General features: G+C 46.3%; 1 protein-coding gene across 1 annotated transcript; it reads left to right on the top strand.

The window, feature by feature from the left end:
- The first annotated feature begins 10,448 nt into the window (after window positions 1–10,448).
- Window positions 10,449–16,492, top strand: RNF183 (ring finger protein 183). Its single transcript, XM_009188242.4, has 2 exons — window positions 10,449–10,528; window positions 15,348–16,492. The coding sequence occupies exon 2, from the start codon at window positions 15,385–15,387 to the stop codon at window positions 15,961–15,963; it is 579 nt and encodes a 192-aa protein (XP_009186506.1). The 5' UTR covers window positions 10,449–10,528; window positions 15,348–15,384; the 3' UTR covers window positions 15,964–16,492.
- The last annotated feature ends 533 nt before the right edge of the window (window positions 16,493–17,025 follow it).

Genomic DNA, 17,025 nt, shown 5'->3' with positions numbered 1-17,025 from the left:
GTGAGCTTGTAGGACTACTCTTCAAAAAAAGTTTATTGCTCAGAATGATGACCTGTAAATGTAAGAGTGGCAGGCCTCTGTCTGTGAAAGTCAGAACACAGGGCTCAAGCCTCTGAAACTGACCCTTCCAAGTCTTCACAAAAGAAAAAAGGCAATGGGGAGAGAGAGTGTTTTGGTTACATCAGAAATAATTGAGATGGGAAAGAATAGTGCAGCTCCATAGAGGAGACAGACTGTAGACAATGAGATTAAGCTTCAGTCACTGCTCCTCAGCAATGTGAAGAATCAAAGTCAGGGCAAGCAAGCGAAAGCTTGGACTTCTATTCAAAGTGGCAGCAGAGTGGGAGGGCGGTGCCCTTCTAGCCCAATGCTGCTGAACTTGTGTGAAAATCAGACCTGAGATGGCTTGAAGCGGCCAAGAATCACATGGGCATTGCCCAGAATTATAGGAGTTAGCACATCTGCTCTACAGATAAGAAAACATTGAAATTCAAAGATTAAGGCCAAAAATATCTCACTTGCAATTTTAATATTTTTATTTGGATTTATATAAATGAAACATATATATATATATGTTTTGGAATGGCCAGAGTGAGGCAAAGGGGATCCCTGAAATAACATTAGAACATACAGGAAAAACGAGGCAGGCGGATCACTTGAGGTCAGGAGTTGGAGACAAGCCTGTATGCGTGTGCCTGTAGTCCCAGCTACACAGGAGGGTGAGGTGGGAGAATCACTTGAAGCTGGCAGGCAGAGTTTGCAGTGAGCTGAGATTGTGCCACTGCACTTCAGCCTGTGTGACAGAGTGAGAGACCTTGTCTTGAAAAAAAAAAAACATACAGGAAAAAGAGGGATGGAGTCAACTGTGCCCCAGACATTAAGCCCCCTTCAATGAGGAGGGGCAAGGTGCTCAGGCCTGCCTGTGTGACCCCCAGGAGTCAGACCTCAGCCTCGTGCTCACAGGCCCATTTTCATCCAGGGAAAATGGAGTCCTTTCTGCCTTCATAGATGCCCACACATAAGGCACATGAGGCCTGGAGATTCCCTTTCTGACAAGTCCCAGCCAAAGACAGATTTTGCTTTTGTCTTCTCTGGCCTCTGCTTGTCTCTGATACCAGTGGCTGACAGCCACCTTCCTTGTTCCCTCTCTTGGTGTGATCATGGCTAACTGCAGCCTCAATCACCAGGGCTCAATCAATCCTCCCTCCTTAGCCTCCTGAGTAGCTGGACTGCAGGCATGCACCACCACACCTGGGTAATTTTTTGTGTGTTTGTGTAGTCTCCTGGGCTCAAGTGATCCATCTGCCTCAGCCTCCTCAAGTGTTGAGATTACAGGTATGAGCCACTGCATCCAGCTAAGAGTCTGTTCTTAAGCTAGTACAAACAGTCAGACCAGACTTTGAATCTCCACTTCTCCATTTAGCTGGATGATCTTGGGCAAGTTATAAAATCTGTTTCCTCTTCACTTTATAACATGGGGCTCATGATCATACCTCACCAGAGGGCTGTTCTGAAGACTGGACATAGCTATTTTAAATGCTAGGAAAGGCCAGGTGCTGTGGCTCCTAGCACTTTGGGAGGCCGAGGCAGGAGGATCACCTGAGGTCAGGAGTTTGAGACCAGCCTGACCAACATGGAAAAACCCCGTCTCTACTAAAAATACAAAAATTAGCCGGGCCTGGTGGTGCCCGCCTGTAATCCCAGCTACCCGGAAGCCTGAGGCGGGGGAATCGCTTGAACCCAGGAGGCGGAGGTTGCGGTGAGCCGAGATTGCACCATTGCACTCCAGCCTGGGCAACAAGAGTGAAACTCCGTCTAAATAAATAAATGCCAGGAAAGGTGCTGACAAATGGTAACCATAATTATTTATTGTCCTCTCTGTCCAGACTAAATATTCCCTTTCCATATTAAACATTTACCGTTCTGCCAGATGAGTTGGCTCATGCCTGTAATTCCAGCACCTTGGGAGGCTGAGGCAGGCAGATCACAAGGTCAGGAGTTCGAGACCATCCTGGCCAACATGGTGAAACCCCGTCTCTACTAAAAATACAAAAATTAGCTGGGTGTGGTGGCGGGCACCTGTAGTCCCAGTTACTCAGGAGGCTGCGGCAGGAGAATCGCGTGAACCTGGGAGGCGGAGGTTGCAGTGAGCTGAGACTGCACCATTGCACTCCAGCCTGGGCGACAGAGAGAGACTCCGTCTCAAAATAAAATAAATAAATAAACGTTTACCATCCCTTCATCCATTCTTAGATCTTATCCTCTAACCCTTTGGTCTTGTTTTGCTCTCCTTTGATTCCTTGTTATGGGTCTTTAAACTCTGGAAAGACAAAGAGGTAGTGGGAGAGGAAGCTAGAGGGCTGAATACATTTATTCTCATTTGTTATTCCCAGTATTCCCTGTATTGTTATTTCCATTTCACAGATGAGGAAGCTGAGGGCTAGAGACATGCAGTACTTTGTCCAAAGTTACATACATATTAAGAAGAGCTGAGATATGAATCTGGGTCTGCCTGACTCAAAGCACTTTTCTTTGTATCATGTCACAAAGTCATAGACCATGACATTGTTTGTATCTTAAAGACCAGTTATTAACTTTCTGGCTCCAAGGAGATCCCCTGCCCAAGGGTGTAGGGGTAGTAGACAGCTGTCTCAGGGACAGTCTTTGCATGTGCTGGATTATTAGTGCATCAGCTGACACGTTTTCCCAGAAGGGAGAGAGGCAGCAAGTCAGAAAGTCCACGGGAATGAGTTGGGAGGGAGTTCCAGGGAAGGGGGACAGGCTGCCAGGAGAAGGAAAGTACACGTGAGAAAATAGTAGGGCTCTGATGAGTTAGTAGGGTTCTGTTACCAATAAAATTGTTTCCATAAACTGTATGTGTGCTTGATGTCAAATTACACATTTTAAGTAGAAAATAGATTAGTAAATGCTAGTGTTTGTAGAGGACTTTTTTCAGTCCGATACGCCCTAATCAGATACTCTCAGCACCTAAGATATAGGCTGCTAAAATTCATTCATTCCTCGAACATTCATTGAACACTTCATTCTAGAGGCTGCCCCTCTAAAATCATGTCAAGGAATTTTCCAAAGACAGTTGACTTTTTTTCCCGGAAGGTGGATAAGCCCTTGGAACCTGGCCAATTGCATATTTAAAACTTAAACAAATGTATACATTTACTTACATATTTATGATTTAAATATATATACTTAAGAGCAAATGGATGCTTATTATTAATGTTCTTCATTTTGGCACAAAAAAGTGTAGAACTTGGGTCACTTGGTGTTTTTATAATCCAACAGTGAGAAAAAAACTATTTCCAAATGGCCTTCTGAAAACATAATTATTAAAGAGCAGCTTTATCATTAGAAATGTAGACTGTGGCTGGTGCGATGACCCACACCTGGAATTCCAGTGCTTTGGGAGGCCGAAGCAGGCGGATCACTTGAGGTCAGGAGTTTGAGACCAGCCAGACCAACATGGTGAAACCCCATCTCTGCTAAAAATACAAAAATTAGCCTGGTGTGGTGGTGCACACCTGTAATCCCAGCTACTCAGGAGGCTGAGGCAGGAGAATTGCTTGAACCTGGGAAGCAGAGGTTGCAGTGAGCTGAGATCGCACCACTGCACTCCAGCTTGGGCCACAGAGCGAGACTCTGTCTCAAAAAAAAAAAAAAAGAGAAAAAGAAAATAAAAGAAAATCCCAGCTTTGGATCAGGGGGTTGTTGTTACCTGGCACTGCGTGTTCAGATGCTGGACTCAGTTCCCCTGGATTAATTTTTTGGTAACTGGCTAATTTCATGCAATAACAATGCAGATGTTTAAAATGAGGCTGCATGGAAGCTGTCTGTGATTCACCCTACATGAAAAACACAGGAAACAAAAACCATCATACAGCATCGTCCTGTTTTGGTAAAAATACCTCCATACACATGTCTGTACATTCATAGATAAAGGCTTGGAAGAAATATGGCAAAAATATTAACAGTGTTGTACCTGGGTATTGAGTTTAAAAATGAATTTATTTTCTTCTTTGTTCCTTTCTATATTTCTTGATTTCTTTTGCAGTGAAGATGTATCAATTTTTTCAAATTTTAGTTTTGAAATAGAGAATACATTCACAAAGTAATAATCAAGAGTCCAAAAGATTATACAATAAAAATTCCTTCTCTCGTCCCTGTCTGCCTTCCATCTGGCTCCCTCCAGAGGTAAACAGTGTGACCAGCAACTAGTGTATCCTGTTAGAGACTTTATGCACATATAAGCAAATACATGTTTGTTTTTTCCTATTATCACTTTTACAACCAAAATAAAACTACCTTGATTTTTGAAGAAAAGGCTGTAGAAGACTCTTTGATTATATAAAAAGATGAAAAGTGAAAAACAGAGGCTGGAAAACTACGTACAGTGTGACATTTTATATGAAATTATATAAAATATATATTATTTTAAAATATATAAAATATATATTTAAAATGTAGAGAAAAAGTTATATGAAATCAAATGTGGGCAATTATCTCTGTGTCTAAAGTTTTGGGTGGTTGTTTGTTTTGTTGCTTTTTGCAACAGAGCCTCACCCTGTTGCCCAGGCTGGAGTGCAGTAGCATGATCTCGGCTCACTACAACCTCCACCTCCCAGATTCAAGCAAATCTCCTGCCTCAGCCCCCCGAGTAGCTGGGATTACAGGCATGTGCCACCACACCTGGCTAATTTTTGTATTTTAGTAGAGGCAGGGTTTCACCATGTTAGCCAGGCTGGTCTCGCACTCCCGACCCTGTTATCCACCCGCCTCAGCCTCCCAAAGTTCTGGGATTACAGATGTGAGCTTACCACGCCCAGCCTGAAAACCAAGATTTTGCATTAAATTTGGTGCCAAAATTTACCTGATCTTGTGAAGTTTATTCTTTTTGGTGTCAATATTCATAATAAACTGGAGGATATTAATGTTTGAATATAGGGTACTGCCCCAGATCCCACTGGGAGAACTGGGAGAGTTGGCAAATGCATCATCTTACCTTCCTAAAATATGAACAATTCTGAATTCTGAAATACACTTGGAACCAAAGGTTTTGAATAAGGGATTGTGACTTGGAAAGCACATTCAGATGCTGCACACAGTAGAGGCCGGGGGTGCCCATCCCCAGGTTGGGATTCACATTGCCCTGCCTAGGGGTCAGGTTCTTGGGAGCCTTTATGAATCCGAAGCCGAATATAATCAGAAGGCATCAAGAAGTATATGTTGGAGGTATTTCTCCTAAATCAGTACTCTTCACTTTTAATGTCTCTCTGAATCTCCCAGGGATCTCGTAAAAATGCAAATTCTGCCTCTGTAGGTCTGGAGTGGGTCTGAGATTTTTCATTTCTTTTTTTTTTTTCTTTTCTTTTTTTTTTTTTTTTGAGACGTAGTCTCGCCCTGTTGCCCAGGCTGGAGTGCAATGGTACAATTTTGGCTCACTGCAATCTCCACCTCCCAGGTTCAAGTTATTCTCCTGCCTCAGCCTCCCGAGTAGCTGGGATAACAGGCACCCGTTACCATGCCCAGCTAATTTTTGTATTACAGGCGCCTGTATACCACCCCCAGCTAATTTTTGTATTTTTAGTAGAGACGGAGTTTCGCCATGTTGTCCAGGCTGGTCTCGAACTCCTGACCCCAAGGGATCCGCCTGCCTCAGTCTCCCAAAGAGCCATGATTACAGGCGTGAGCCACCAAGTCCGGCCAGATTTTGCATATCTAACAATCTCTAATTGAAGCCTATGCTGCCGGAACTGTCCTAAATGCTAGATAAACCTCAGGCAAGGCTCTGAGTGATGATGACAGGGTGGCCCCCTTGGGAGAGTTGTCCTCCGCCCTTGACTGGGACCTGCTAAACACTGACCATCCCGGATTCTAAACCTGCTGCAGTCTTCACCTTTTCTCCATCCTTCTGCCTCCTGCCACCTCTTCCTTCCCAGACGGGTTAAAACCACCCCACGCCTCTGCTCCAGACCTTGGCTGGGCTCCACCGAGTCTCATGACTGTTCACTCACTCAGGTCTAAGGTACTGCTTAGGTGAGGTGCTTTTCCGGATGGCTGACCTTGCCCCCACAAGCATGAACTTTATAAATGAGTTTTACTCTCAAGTTCCTGAGATGCCTCACTATCTCTCCCAGGTATCTCCCTGGAAAACTTTTCCAGTGTTGGAAAAGCACTCCTTAGCCTGACCACCCACAGACATTATGATAATACACTGACTCACTAGACAATTAGTGACCTGGAAAAAGGCCACGACTTTTTAAATTTTATTTTCTCTTTTTGAGACAGAGTTTCACTCTTGTCGCCCAGGCTGGAGTGCAATGGTACGATCTTGGCTCACTGCAACCTCCGCCTCCTGGGTTCAAGTGATTCTCCTGCCTCAGCCTCCCGAGTAGCTGGGATTACAGGCACCCACCACCATGCCTGGCTAATTTTTGTATTTTTAGTAGAGATGGGGTTTCACCATGTTGGCCAGGCTGGTCTCGAACTCCTGACCTCAAGTGATTTGCCTGCCTCAGCCTCCCAAAGTGCTGGAATTACAGGCCATGCCTGGCCATGACTTATTTTATTTTTATTTTAATGCTTACAATGTCATGACTGACTTCTTACCTGCCCTACCTGCTTATCTTTTTAAGTTCTGGATACCCTGGTTGCAGAAAACTCAGACTTAACTTACTCTCTAAGTGAACTTTCTTACTACCAAAGTAATACATATTTGAGAACTTAGAAAATATAAGAAGAAAGTGAAAACATGAAAACATGAGTGGCCATCACCCAGAGATAAATATTGTGACATTTTGCCTCACGGCCTTGCAGTCTTTATACATAAATTATGCTTTACAAAATCTGGCTTATGCTACATACTCTCTCTTTCTTTCCTTTTCTTTTCCTTCCCCTCCCTCCCTCTCTTCCATCCTTCCTTCCTTCCTCCCTCCCTTCCTTCCTTCTTTCCTTCCTTCTCCCTCTCTTTTCTTCTTTTCTTTTCTTTCTTTTTTACTTTTCTTTCTTTCACAGGGTCTTTGCTCTGTTGCCCAGGCTAGAGTGCAGTCGTGAGATCTGGGATCACTGCAGCCTTGACTTTCTGGGCTCAAGTGATTCTCCCACTTCAGCCTCCTGAGTATCTGAGACAATAGGCATGTACCACCACACCCAGCTAATTTTTTTATTTTTTGATTTTTTGTAGCAATGGGATCACTGGTCTTGAAGTCCTGGGCTCAAGCAATCCTCCAACCTCGGCCTCCCAAAGTGCTGGGATTACAGGCGTGTGCCCAACCAACATGCACCTTTTTTTTTTTTTTGAGCTGGAGTCTCTCTCTGTTGCCTGGGCTGGAGTGCAGTGGCATGATCTCAGCTTACTGCAACCTCTGCCTCCCAGGTTCAAGTGATTCTCCTGCCTCCTTAGCCTCCCAAGTAGCTGGGATTACAGGGACCCGCCACCACGCCTGGCTAATGTGTTTTTTAGTATTTTTTTTTAGCAGAGACGGGGTTTCACCATATTGGCCAGGCTGGTCTCAAACTCCTGACCTTGTTATCCGCCCGCCTTGGCCTCCCAGAATGCTGGGATTACAAGCGTGAGCCACCCACTGCGCCCTGCCAACATGCACCATTTTTAAACTGCTTTCCCCCTCCATTTACAGTGTACTGTGACCATTTTTACAAGTCAATGAAAATCTTTCTATATCTTTATTTTAAATGATTATGTAGTTTTTCACTTCATTGATGGGGTTTTGGAGTGTTTTCAATCATTTGGGATTAAAATAAAACTACAATGAATGTCCTCACTCAACCAAAATTATCTTTTTGATACTTCTGGGGAATTACATGATCAGGTCAAAGTAGATGAACTTTATGTTTTCTTATGTTGCCAAGTCAGAAAGCATGACTTCCAAACTCTCAAATACAAACCAGGTTCTTTGGACTAAATCAGTGTTTCGAAACCCCACTAACCTCAGTTAACCAGTAGTGACACCGAAAAGCAGGGAATTCCAAAGCTGAGAGGAACTTCGAGGCCATCAGTGATCAAATACCTCTCATCTCCAGCTCCGAAAGAGGAGAATTACTCAGACATTTTGTTTAGAGATCTAAAACTTCCCAAAGTCCACAGTTTTATTTTCACACAATTCTAGGCTAACTTAAAATCAGCATTTTTGCATTATTCTTTCATTCAATATTTATATATTTATAATCAGGGGATTAGATCAATAGGGGATTGGTGAAGTGATTTATGGTACAGCCATTCAATGAAATCTGATACAACCATTAAAAAACTGAAGAAGGTCTTATTATTATTATTATTATTATTATCTGAGACAGAGTCTTGCTCTGTCGCCTAGGCTGGAGTGCAGTGGTACAATCTCAGCTCACTGCAACCTCAGCCTCCCAGGTTCAAGCGATTCTCCTGCCTCAGCCTCCTGAATAGCTGGGACTACAGGTATGCACTACGATGCTGGCTGATTTTTGTATTTTTAGTAGAAATGGGGTTTCACCATGTTGGCCAGGTTGGTCTTGAACTGCTGACCTCAAGTGATCTACCCACCTTGGCCTCCCAAAGTGCTGGGATTATAGGTGTGAGTCACCGCGCTGGGCCAAAACCGAAGAAGGTCTTCATGTACTAATACAGAATGGTATCTCAAATACATCATCAAATGAAAAAAGAAAAATGCAGAACAGGGTACATAATACGCACATTTGTGTAAAAAGGAGGTAAGGGAATACATAGATGTTTTGCCATGGACATGCTGTTTGTGTATGCATAAAACATCTTTGGAAAGATACACAACAAACTGATAGTATAATACTTTGATTTCCAGGGAAACTAGGTGGCTGCGAAGAGAAAGTTTTCACTGTGAAATCACACCTTTCACATGGTCAACTATGTAAATATATTACCTATTTAAAAATCAAATGTGGGAGCGGTGGCTCAGGTGTAATCCTAGCACTTTTGGCAGGTGGATTGCTGGAACCCAGGAGTTTGAGACCAGCCTAGGCAACATGGAGAAACCCCATCTCTACAAGAAATACAAAAATTAGCCAGCCACGGCGGCATGCACCTGTAGTCCCAGGTACTCAGGAGACAGAGGTGGGAGGAGTGCTTGATCCCAGGAGGTTGAGGCTGCAGTGAGCTGAGATCATGCCCTGCACCCCAGCCTGGACGACAGAGTGAGACTCTGTCTCAAAATACATAAATACATAAAAATTATTGTTAAAAAAAAAAAAACACAACATGAGGGGACTAGGGCGTTTGATTGCATCACCAAGCAGATACATTTATTTACTTATTTCTCAAGTACTGCTGAAAATGTCAGTAAAGAAATAAGGGGCCAGGCGTGGTAGCTCACACCTGTAATCGCAGCCCTTTGGGAGGTTGAGGAGGGTGGATCACCTGAGGTCAGGAGTTCAAGACCAGCCTGGCCAACATGGTGAAACCCCGTCTCTACTAAGAATGTAAAAATTACCCGGGCATGGTGGCGCGCACCCATAGTCCCAGCTACTCGGGAGGCTGAGGGAGGAGAATTGCTGGAACCAGGGAGATTGGGGTTACAGTGAGCCAGTATCGCCCCACTGCACTCCAGCCTGGGCGACAGAGTAAGACTATATGAAGAAAGAAAGAAAGAAAAAGAAAGAAAAGAAAGAAGAAAGAGAGAGAGAGAAGAGAAGAGACGAGAAGAGAAAAGAGGACCATAGGTACAAAAATAATAGGTACAAAAAGAATTTGAGCAGGAACAAAAGACGGGCCATGTGAACAGACCGGTCGTATAACAATAATAGTTCTGGTTAACATTTACTGAGTTACTGTGTGCCAGGCACTGTGCTATTATGCGATCTCGACACATATTACCTCTTTTCATCTACAGATCAAGTAGGTAGGGTACTATGGCCGTTTTCAGGTGAGGAAACTGAGGCTGGCAGATGTTAACTAATTTGCTCAAGTCTCCATCGCTAGTTAAATGGAGTTTGGATTCTCAGTGAGGACTGAACTCTGACCTAGAAGTGTGCCTTGCTTGAGGACCCTGGCTCTTCAGGCAGATGCTCAACTGTCTCCCGACTATTTTTCTGCTAAATTAGTGGCAGCGTTTGTTAGTATTTTGCAAGAGCTGTTTGTATTTTGGTTGCAGGGGCTCAGCATAGGGAAGGATCTATCTGGGCAGAAGCCAGGAGTCCAGGCGGGTCAGCGCACAGAGGACAGTGGAATCCGAGGGGATGGTAGGAGATCAACCGAACCCAGAACAGAGGCCTGCAAGGATGACTGCGCTTGACCCCCTCAGAGAAAAAAGCCAGAGTCACTCACAGGAGAAAGACAAAGCAGCCAAAGCTTCCCGGGTGTACAGGAAGTCCAAAGTCATCAGAAGGAAGAAGAAAATCTGAAACAGTGAGAGCTGGCCAAGCGCTGCTAAGACCTATGCAAATGAGACCCACCCACGCTGCCTGGAAATCGGGCCTGGGAAGTCAGAAAACAAAGTACTTGCGTGCAGGGCTGCAGGGAAGGGAGGCAGAGGAGGCGGCTCCGAGGGAGCAGGTAAGGAGACAGAGAGGGTCGCGGAGGGACGGGTCACAGGGCCCCAGAGTCCGGAGAGGCAGCAGCCGTGAAGCGCGTGGCAGGTGAAATCTGGCCTGGGAGGGCAGGCTACTGGGTTCATCTTTCAAACTCAGCCACTCTTTAGCTGGGAAGCCTTCAGCATGTCGCCTCAACTTTCTGAGCCTTGGCTTCCCCATCTAGAAAATGGGTCCAACAATAACCATGCTAACCAGAGTTGCATGTCTTCTGTATTCTACCGGGCACCTTATAGACTAGTCCTTCCCCAGAGCAACCCTGTAGGAGTGGGATGGTTACCCTTTTTTACGGAGGAAAATGAAGTTCAGAGAGATTAAGCCATTTGTCCAAGACAAATGGTTCCAAATCTGGTTACAAAGCCGGCACACTTCGTACTCCCCATTCAGCCTCTCTCACAGGGTGGTTTTAGAGTATGAAATAGCCTTCTGCAAACAACAAAATATCCTAAAAGGCAAGTAACCTATCTAGATGGATCACCACACTTAGATCTTAGCAAGGGCCAGGAACCTCTGTAAACTGTGAAGTGCTATGAAATGCCAGTTCCTGAGTGAAAACAATGGAGTGATGCTGGAGACAACTGATATTTGGTGATGACTTGTTCACAGACCAAGGAGATGACTTTGTGACAGTGTTCAGGATTTACTGTAGCTGAGATGTCCTGGCTTGGGGTGGGGGTGATACGTGGCCAGAGTCTCTCCCCAGCTGATCCTGAAACAGCAGTGGATCGCTGGAAGAGCAGCACAGATAAAGATCCAGGCAATAATGATCCTTCCTCCTCTTGGACAGCCTTTTACAGCTCTGGCCATGGAATTTCAGAGAATGTAGGTCTGATCTGGGGGGAAACAGGAGATCTTGACGTGTAGTAATACAAGCTTACTGGAGTGAAGTTAGAATTTTCAGGTAAGAGAATTAAAAAAAAAAAAAAAACAACTTATAATCTTGCCCCCAGAGATAACCACTGCTAATATTTGGTTATTTATCTTTCCAGACATTTTTTTCCATTGTGCACACATTTTTGAAAATTGGATTATATTGCAATATGGTTTTGTTGCTGGTTCTTTTTTGCTTAATGACATTATATCCTAGGCATATACCCATCTTAATAGTTTTACCACATCATATTAAAGGCTGCATAATATCTCTTCCTATGGATGGAGCAGAATCTACTTAATCAATGTCCTATTACTGGATGATGACGTAGTTCTCCATACGTCACTGTTAAACCAGCACCCAGATGGGCATCTCTGTACTCACATCTTTGCAGAAGTCCTTGATGATTTCCGTGGAATCAATTCCCAGTGGGGGAAATGATGAGTCAGAGTTACATACAATTGAAGGCTTCTGATAAGTATAAAAGGTCTGCTTCTAACACACTCTGGGATTCAGGAGCTCCTCAAAGCTTGATGCAGAGAACTTTGTTGTGGCTTTGAAGTCAACCTTGACCCTTCCTTTCTCTCAAATCCATTTGCATTAATAATTTCAGTTGCCTCATATATCCATAACAATGCTTTGGTCAATAGTGGATTACATATGTGATGGTGGCCACATAAGATTATAATACCATATATTTACCGTGCCTTTTCTAAGTTTATGTTGAAATACACACATAATTATCATTGTGTTACAATACCTATAGTATTCAGAACCTAATAAGTTGTGTGGGTTTGTAGCCTAGGTGCAGCAGGCTAGACCACACAGCCTAGGCACGTAGCAGGCTCTACCATCTAGGTTTGTGTAAATACACTCTGTGCTGTTCACACAACGATGGGTTTCTCAGAACATATTCCCGTTGTTAGGTGCTATGTCGCTTTGTAGTCTTTACTGGGTGCTGGGCTCTAACTAAAAGTTTTACTAGTTTTGGCTTCCTTTTCACAAGGGGAAATAGAGGCACAGAGAGGTCAAGCAATTCAACTGGAATCGCAGCCCTAAATAGCCATGGATCTGGCGTCATGAACCTTGACATAAACTACAACTGGATCCCTAGAGCTCCACTGCTTCTTGGGAAGTGGCTTTGATTCTGTCCCCAAAGATATCACTTATCCCATCCCCTTTTATCTTCTCCACCACTGCCTAACCTGCACCACCATCGAATGCCTGAGCCACACTGCTACAGCCCGAACAGGTGCTCCCTTCCCGGTCTTGTCCCCTCCGTCTGTCCTCTGCCCTGCAGCTAGAATAGTGTTTTAAAAATGGAAATAGGATCAGGTACCTTACCCTACCGCTCACCCCTGTAATAAAATCCAGATGAGCTTCGCTCACAGGTCCTGCGTCCTGTCCCTCCCCACCCTGCCTACCCTGGCTCCAGCCACCACACCTTGATCACCCTGGGCTCCTTTCACTTTCTCAAATTGGAAGAATTTTTCTCGCCTCAGAGCCACACATGCTGTTCCCCGGGCCTGCAACGCTCTCCCTCCACTCTGCGTGGCTGGATTCTTATATACTTTGGTCTCAGCTCTTCTGTCACCTCTTTGCAGAAACATTCTCTGGTGGTCTCATCGGGAGCAGCGACCAAGCACCCGAAGCCCATTTTCCTTTTTGCCTTTTATTAACAACCATTAAAACTGTGTATTTATTTATTGCCCACTAATCATTAAATATCTCTTTGCCTCACTACACTCTAAATGTCATGAGGTCAAAGACAATGTCTATTTTGTTCACCATAATACCCATTAATACCTTGCACAGCACCTGGGCTAGAGTAAGCCCTCAATAATGACCGAGTGGATGAATGGGCCGCAGAAGAAAGCACTGGTGCAGAGCCCTGGTAAACTACCCTAGTTTCGCTTAGGGCTCCATCTCCCTCCACATATCTTCATTTCCTCCTTCCCTGTTTGGGGCAGTGCCAGAGGTCTAGAAGAAAACCAGGAAGCCACGGGTCAAAGAGTATAAAGAGCAGGTTTTGCTTCAGACATCGACTCAGTCGGGATAGTTGATATCATATCAGGGGCTTTAGGGAGACTCCCTTCCCCCCAGATCCCCTCTTGCACAGTTCCTGGATTTCTCCCATGAGTCTTCTGGCTGTGAGGGGTTCCTGATCACATGCAAACACTTATTATCTAGCTAGTAACACACACTGAGTAGGTGGACGGCGTGGATGTAGCCTTCCGTCTTTTCGAAAACCATGAGTCTGAAGACATGGGTCCCACGTCACCATTAACTAGCTGGGTGACTTTGGGTGAGTCACTTCTTGTCTCTCATCTGCAACATGAGTAGTTCAGATGGAGAATTGGTTTTTAAACTTTTTCTTTTCCCCAGTAGCTCAACTCTTCAGATTATTCAAATGACCTATATGAAAAACAGAGAAAAGCCAAGTATTTCTGGTTGAAATGGAGAAGCGGGGCTGGAGTGTGCCTCCCTCCAACTCCCCGCTTTAACTCCCTAAGGTTGGTGGGACGACCAACTCTAAGATCTCAGAAGGCTGACCCGCTGTGTGCTAAGAACAAAGCAGAAGGCAGCAAGGTTTGCACACGCTGCTTGCAGTTACTTAGGCACATTAAAAGATCAGTGGGTGACTGGACTGAATCTGATAGTCGGAGCTTTTAAGCTTCCAAGTAGGTGACTTTCACAGCAACCGAAGTGCTGAGCAGGCAGCCCCTTTGTGCAAGGAGGAGGTTCCAGCCACGTTCGAAGAGAAATGAGGACCCGAGAGAGGAAGCCCAGAAGACTCCCTTACCCTCTCCACATCTAGAAAGAGGAAATTGCCACCCTACCTTTCCAGACCAGGGACGCCAGGTCTTGAAGGGACTGCCCACAATCTCACAGGTGTTTGGCTTCCAGGTTCAATTAGTTGCCATGCCCTGGGGGGAACTCAGGTCCTCCATCTCCCTCCCCACCCCACCCCCCGGAAGCTCTCTGGCCTTGGCTCCAAGCAGGTGTGCTCAAGAGGCTGCAGACTGGGCCACCTGGCAGCCCCAGGTGCTGCGTGCCTGCTGCCATGGAGACAGGCCCCTGGGTTGGTGGCAAGAAGGCAGTCTCCCAAAGCTTTGCCAATTCAGGGGAGGGAGCGACTGGAGCCTCAGGCCCTCCAGTGCAGTCTGCCTGACCACCCTGGAACCCACAGAAGCCCAGGTGCGTGCCCTGAAGGTTTCCCAGGACAAAGGGAGGGAGGAGGAGCCAGGGTAGGCAGAGGACCGGGAAGAGGCTTTGGAAGGGGAAGAGGCTCTGGGAGGGCTGATCTGGGAAATGGGGCAGAGGAGCTTCTACAAGCCTTCCAGGTAGGGAGAAAAGCCTTTCCAGGGGTCCCCTTGCCAAGGACTGGGTGCGTAGGATCTGGAGGGTTGGCCCTCTAGCTCAAGGGGAGGAGGGAAAGAGGGCTGGCATTTGTCCCCATAGGAGGGATAGACCAGGGAATTCACAAAACCCATCTCTGCGCTAGTCAGGGATTTGAGGTAGCAGGGAAGGAAACATTTGTCCTCTAGCAAAATCCACAGACTGCGGCTTACCCCCAGCTCCCTGGGTTCAGGGCAGCCACGGCCACAGACACCGACCATAAGGAGCATTTGCGTCCAGCTCCAAAGCCCGGGGCGCTGTCTCCTCCAATGCCGGCTCACTTGGGGGCTCTTGGTAGGGGTGGCCCAGGCCTTCACCTTGACAGAGGGGAGGCTGCAGGAGCATTCGACTCCACTCGATGGCTTAGGAACTGGTGATCAAGAACAAAACGCTTTTGAACCTGAGTAAAACATGGTGATGACACCTTTCAACACCCACAGAACACTTTGCCCCAGGCCAAGCACAGGGATGGGGCTTCATGGCTGTTCCTTTGCTCCTTTCCCCATTCTGCCAGGACGTCTCCCGCGAGGCCTCCCTGTGTGTGGCTGAGGATGGCTGAGCAGGAGGGCCGGGAGCTTGAGGCCGAGTGTCCCATCTGCTGGAATCCCTTCAACAACACGTTCCATACCCCCAAAATGCTGGATTGCTGCCACTCCTTCTGCGTGGAATGCCTGGCCCACCTCAGCCTGGTGACTCCAGCCCAGCGCCGCCTGCTGTGCCCGCTCTGTCGCCAGCCCACGGTGCTGGCCTTGGGGCAGCCCGTCACTGACTTGCCCACGGACACTGCCATGCTCACCCTGCTCCGCCTGGAGCCGCACCATGTCATCTTGGAAGGCCGTCAGCTGTGCCTCAAAGACCAGCCCAAGAGCCGCTACTTCCTGCGCCAGCCTCGAGTTTACACGCTGGACCTCGGCCCCCAGCCTGGGGGCCAGACTGGGCCGCCCCCAGACACGGCCTCTGCCACCGTGCCTACGCCCATCCCCATCCCCAGCCACTACTCTCCGAGGGAGTGTTTCCGCAATCCTCAGTTCCGCATCTTTGCCTACCTGATGACCGTCATCCTCAGTGTCACTCTGTTGCTCATCTTCTCCATCTTTTGGACCAAGCAGTTCCTTTGGGGGGCGGGGTGAGTGCTGTTCCCAGACAAGAAACCAAACCTTTTTCGGTTGCTGCTGGGCATGGTGACTGTAGAGCCTCATTTGGTGGTGTCTTCCTTTGTAGTGTTGTTTATTTTACAATCCAGGGATTGTTTAGACCACGTGTTTGCTTCTGGGAACAATTAAAAACAAACAAACAAACAAAAAAACGAACAGCTTGAAGGACTGGGAGATGTGGAGCAACCTCCGGATGTGAGTGTGGCGTCATGGAAGGGCAGACAAGCGGTTCTGACCACAGAGCTCCACAGCAAGTTGTGCCAAAGGGCTGTACAATGGTATCCAGGAACCTGACTAGCTCACATAGCAAGTTGCATTTCTCACTGGAGCTGCTTCAAAATCAGTGGATTTGTTTTTTGCATTGCTCTTTTTACTATGGGTTGCTAAAAAAAAAAAATTGGGAAGTGAGCTTGAATTCTGTGGGTAAATGTGTGTTTGTTTCTTTTCAGCTTTCTCTTTGGATGTCTTGCCGCCGGTTGCAGTAAAACTGTTCTGCATTCATTAATTCATTCACTTATTCATTCTATGACCATTTACTGGGCTGGTGCTGAGTGCCAGAACTAAGGGAAGAGAAGAGTAGGATTATCCAGGGGTGGCAGATGGCCCTTACTAGCAGGAAGGGGTGTGCTCATTCAGCTGCTGCTTCTATGAGACGACCTCTTGCCACCATGTAGTTCATGGAGTGTTAGGTGAAATCTAACGGTGAAAGATGTTAGATCAGTGGACTAGGGGAAGTCTGGGATTTGGAGGAATACGTCTTTCTTCCTCCAGGCAGATACAGAGGCCCTGATTAGAATGGACACAGGGTAGAGTTCTGATTCCCCTCCGCCAAGCTTAATAATCCTGGCTTCAAGAAGATGGAAACTCTGGACAGAGGCAAAGGCTTAGCTCCCATCCTGGATGGGATAGAATCCAGGAACCAATCAGATAGAATTTGGGGGCTCAGGCTATTGCTTGGTAAGTTGCAACCTTGCAGTGTCTAAAACCCTGATTTCTGTTTCCCCAGTTTCAACCTTGCCTGGTGGCTTAAGGCTCTGA

The sequence above is a fragment of the Papio anubis genome, chromosome 13, assembly GCF_008728515.1.
Source record: "Papio anubis isolate 15944 chromosome 13, Panubis1.0, whole genome shotgun sequence".
Lineage (NCBI taxonomy): Eukaryota > Metazoa > Chordata > Mammalia > Primates > Cercopithecidae > Papio > Papio anubis.
Note: the sequence above shows the minus strand (reverse complement) of the source record. Positions and strands in the feature narration are given on the sequence as shown.

Coding starts and splice junctions, on each gene's coding strand:
- RNF183 (XM_009188242.4), top strand. CDS start 15,385: ATGGCTGAGCAGGAGGGCCGGGAGCTTGAGGCCGAGTGTCCCATCTGC.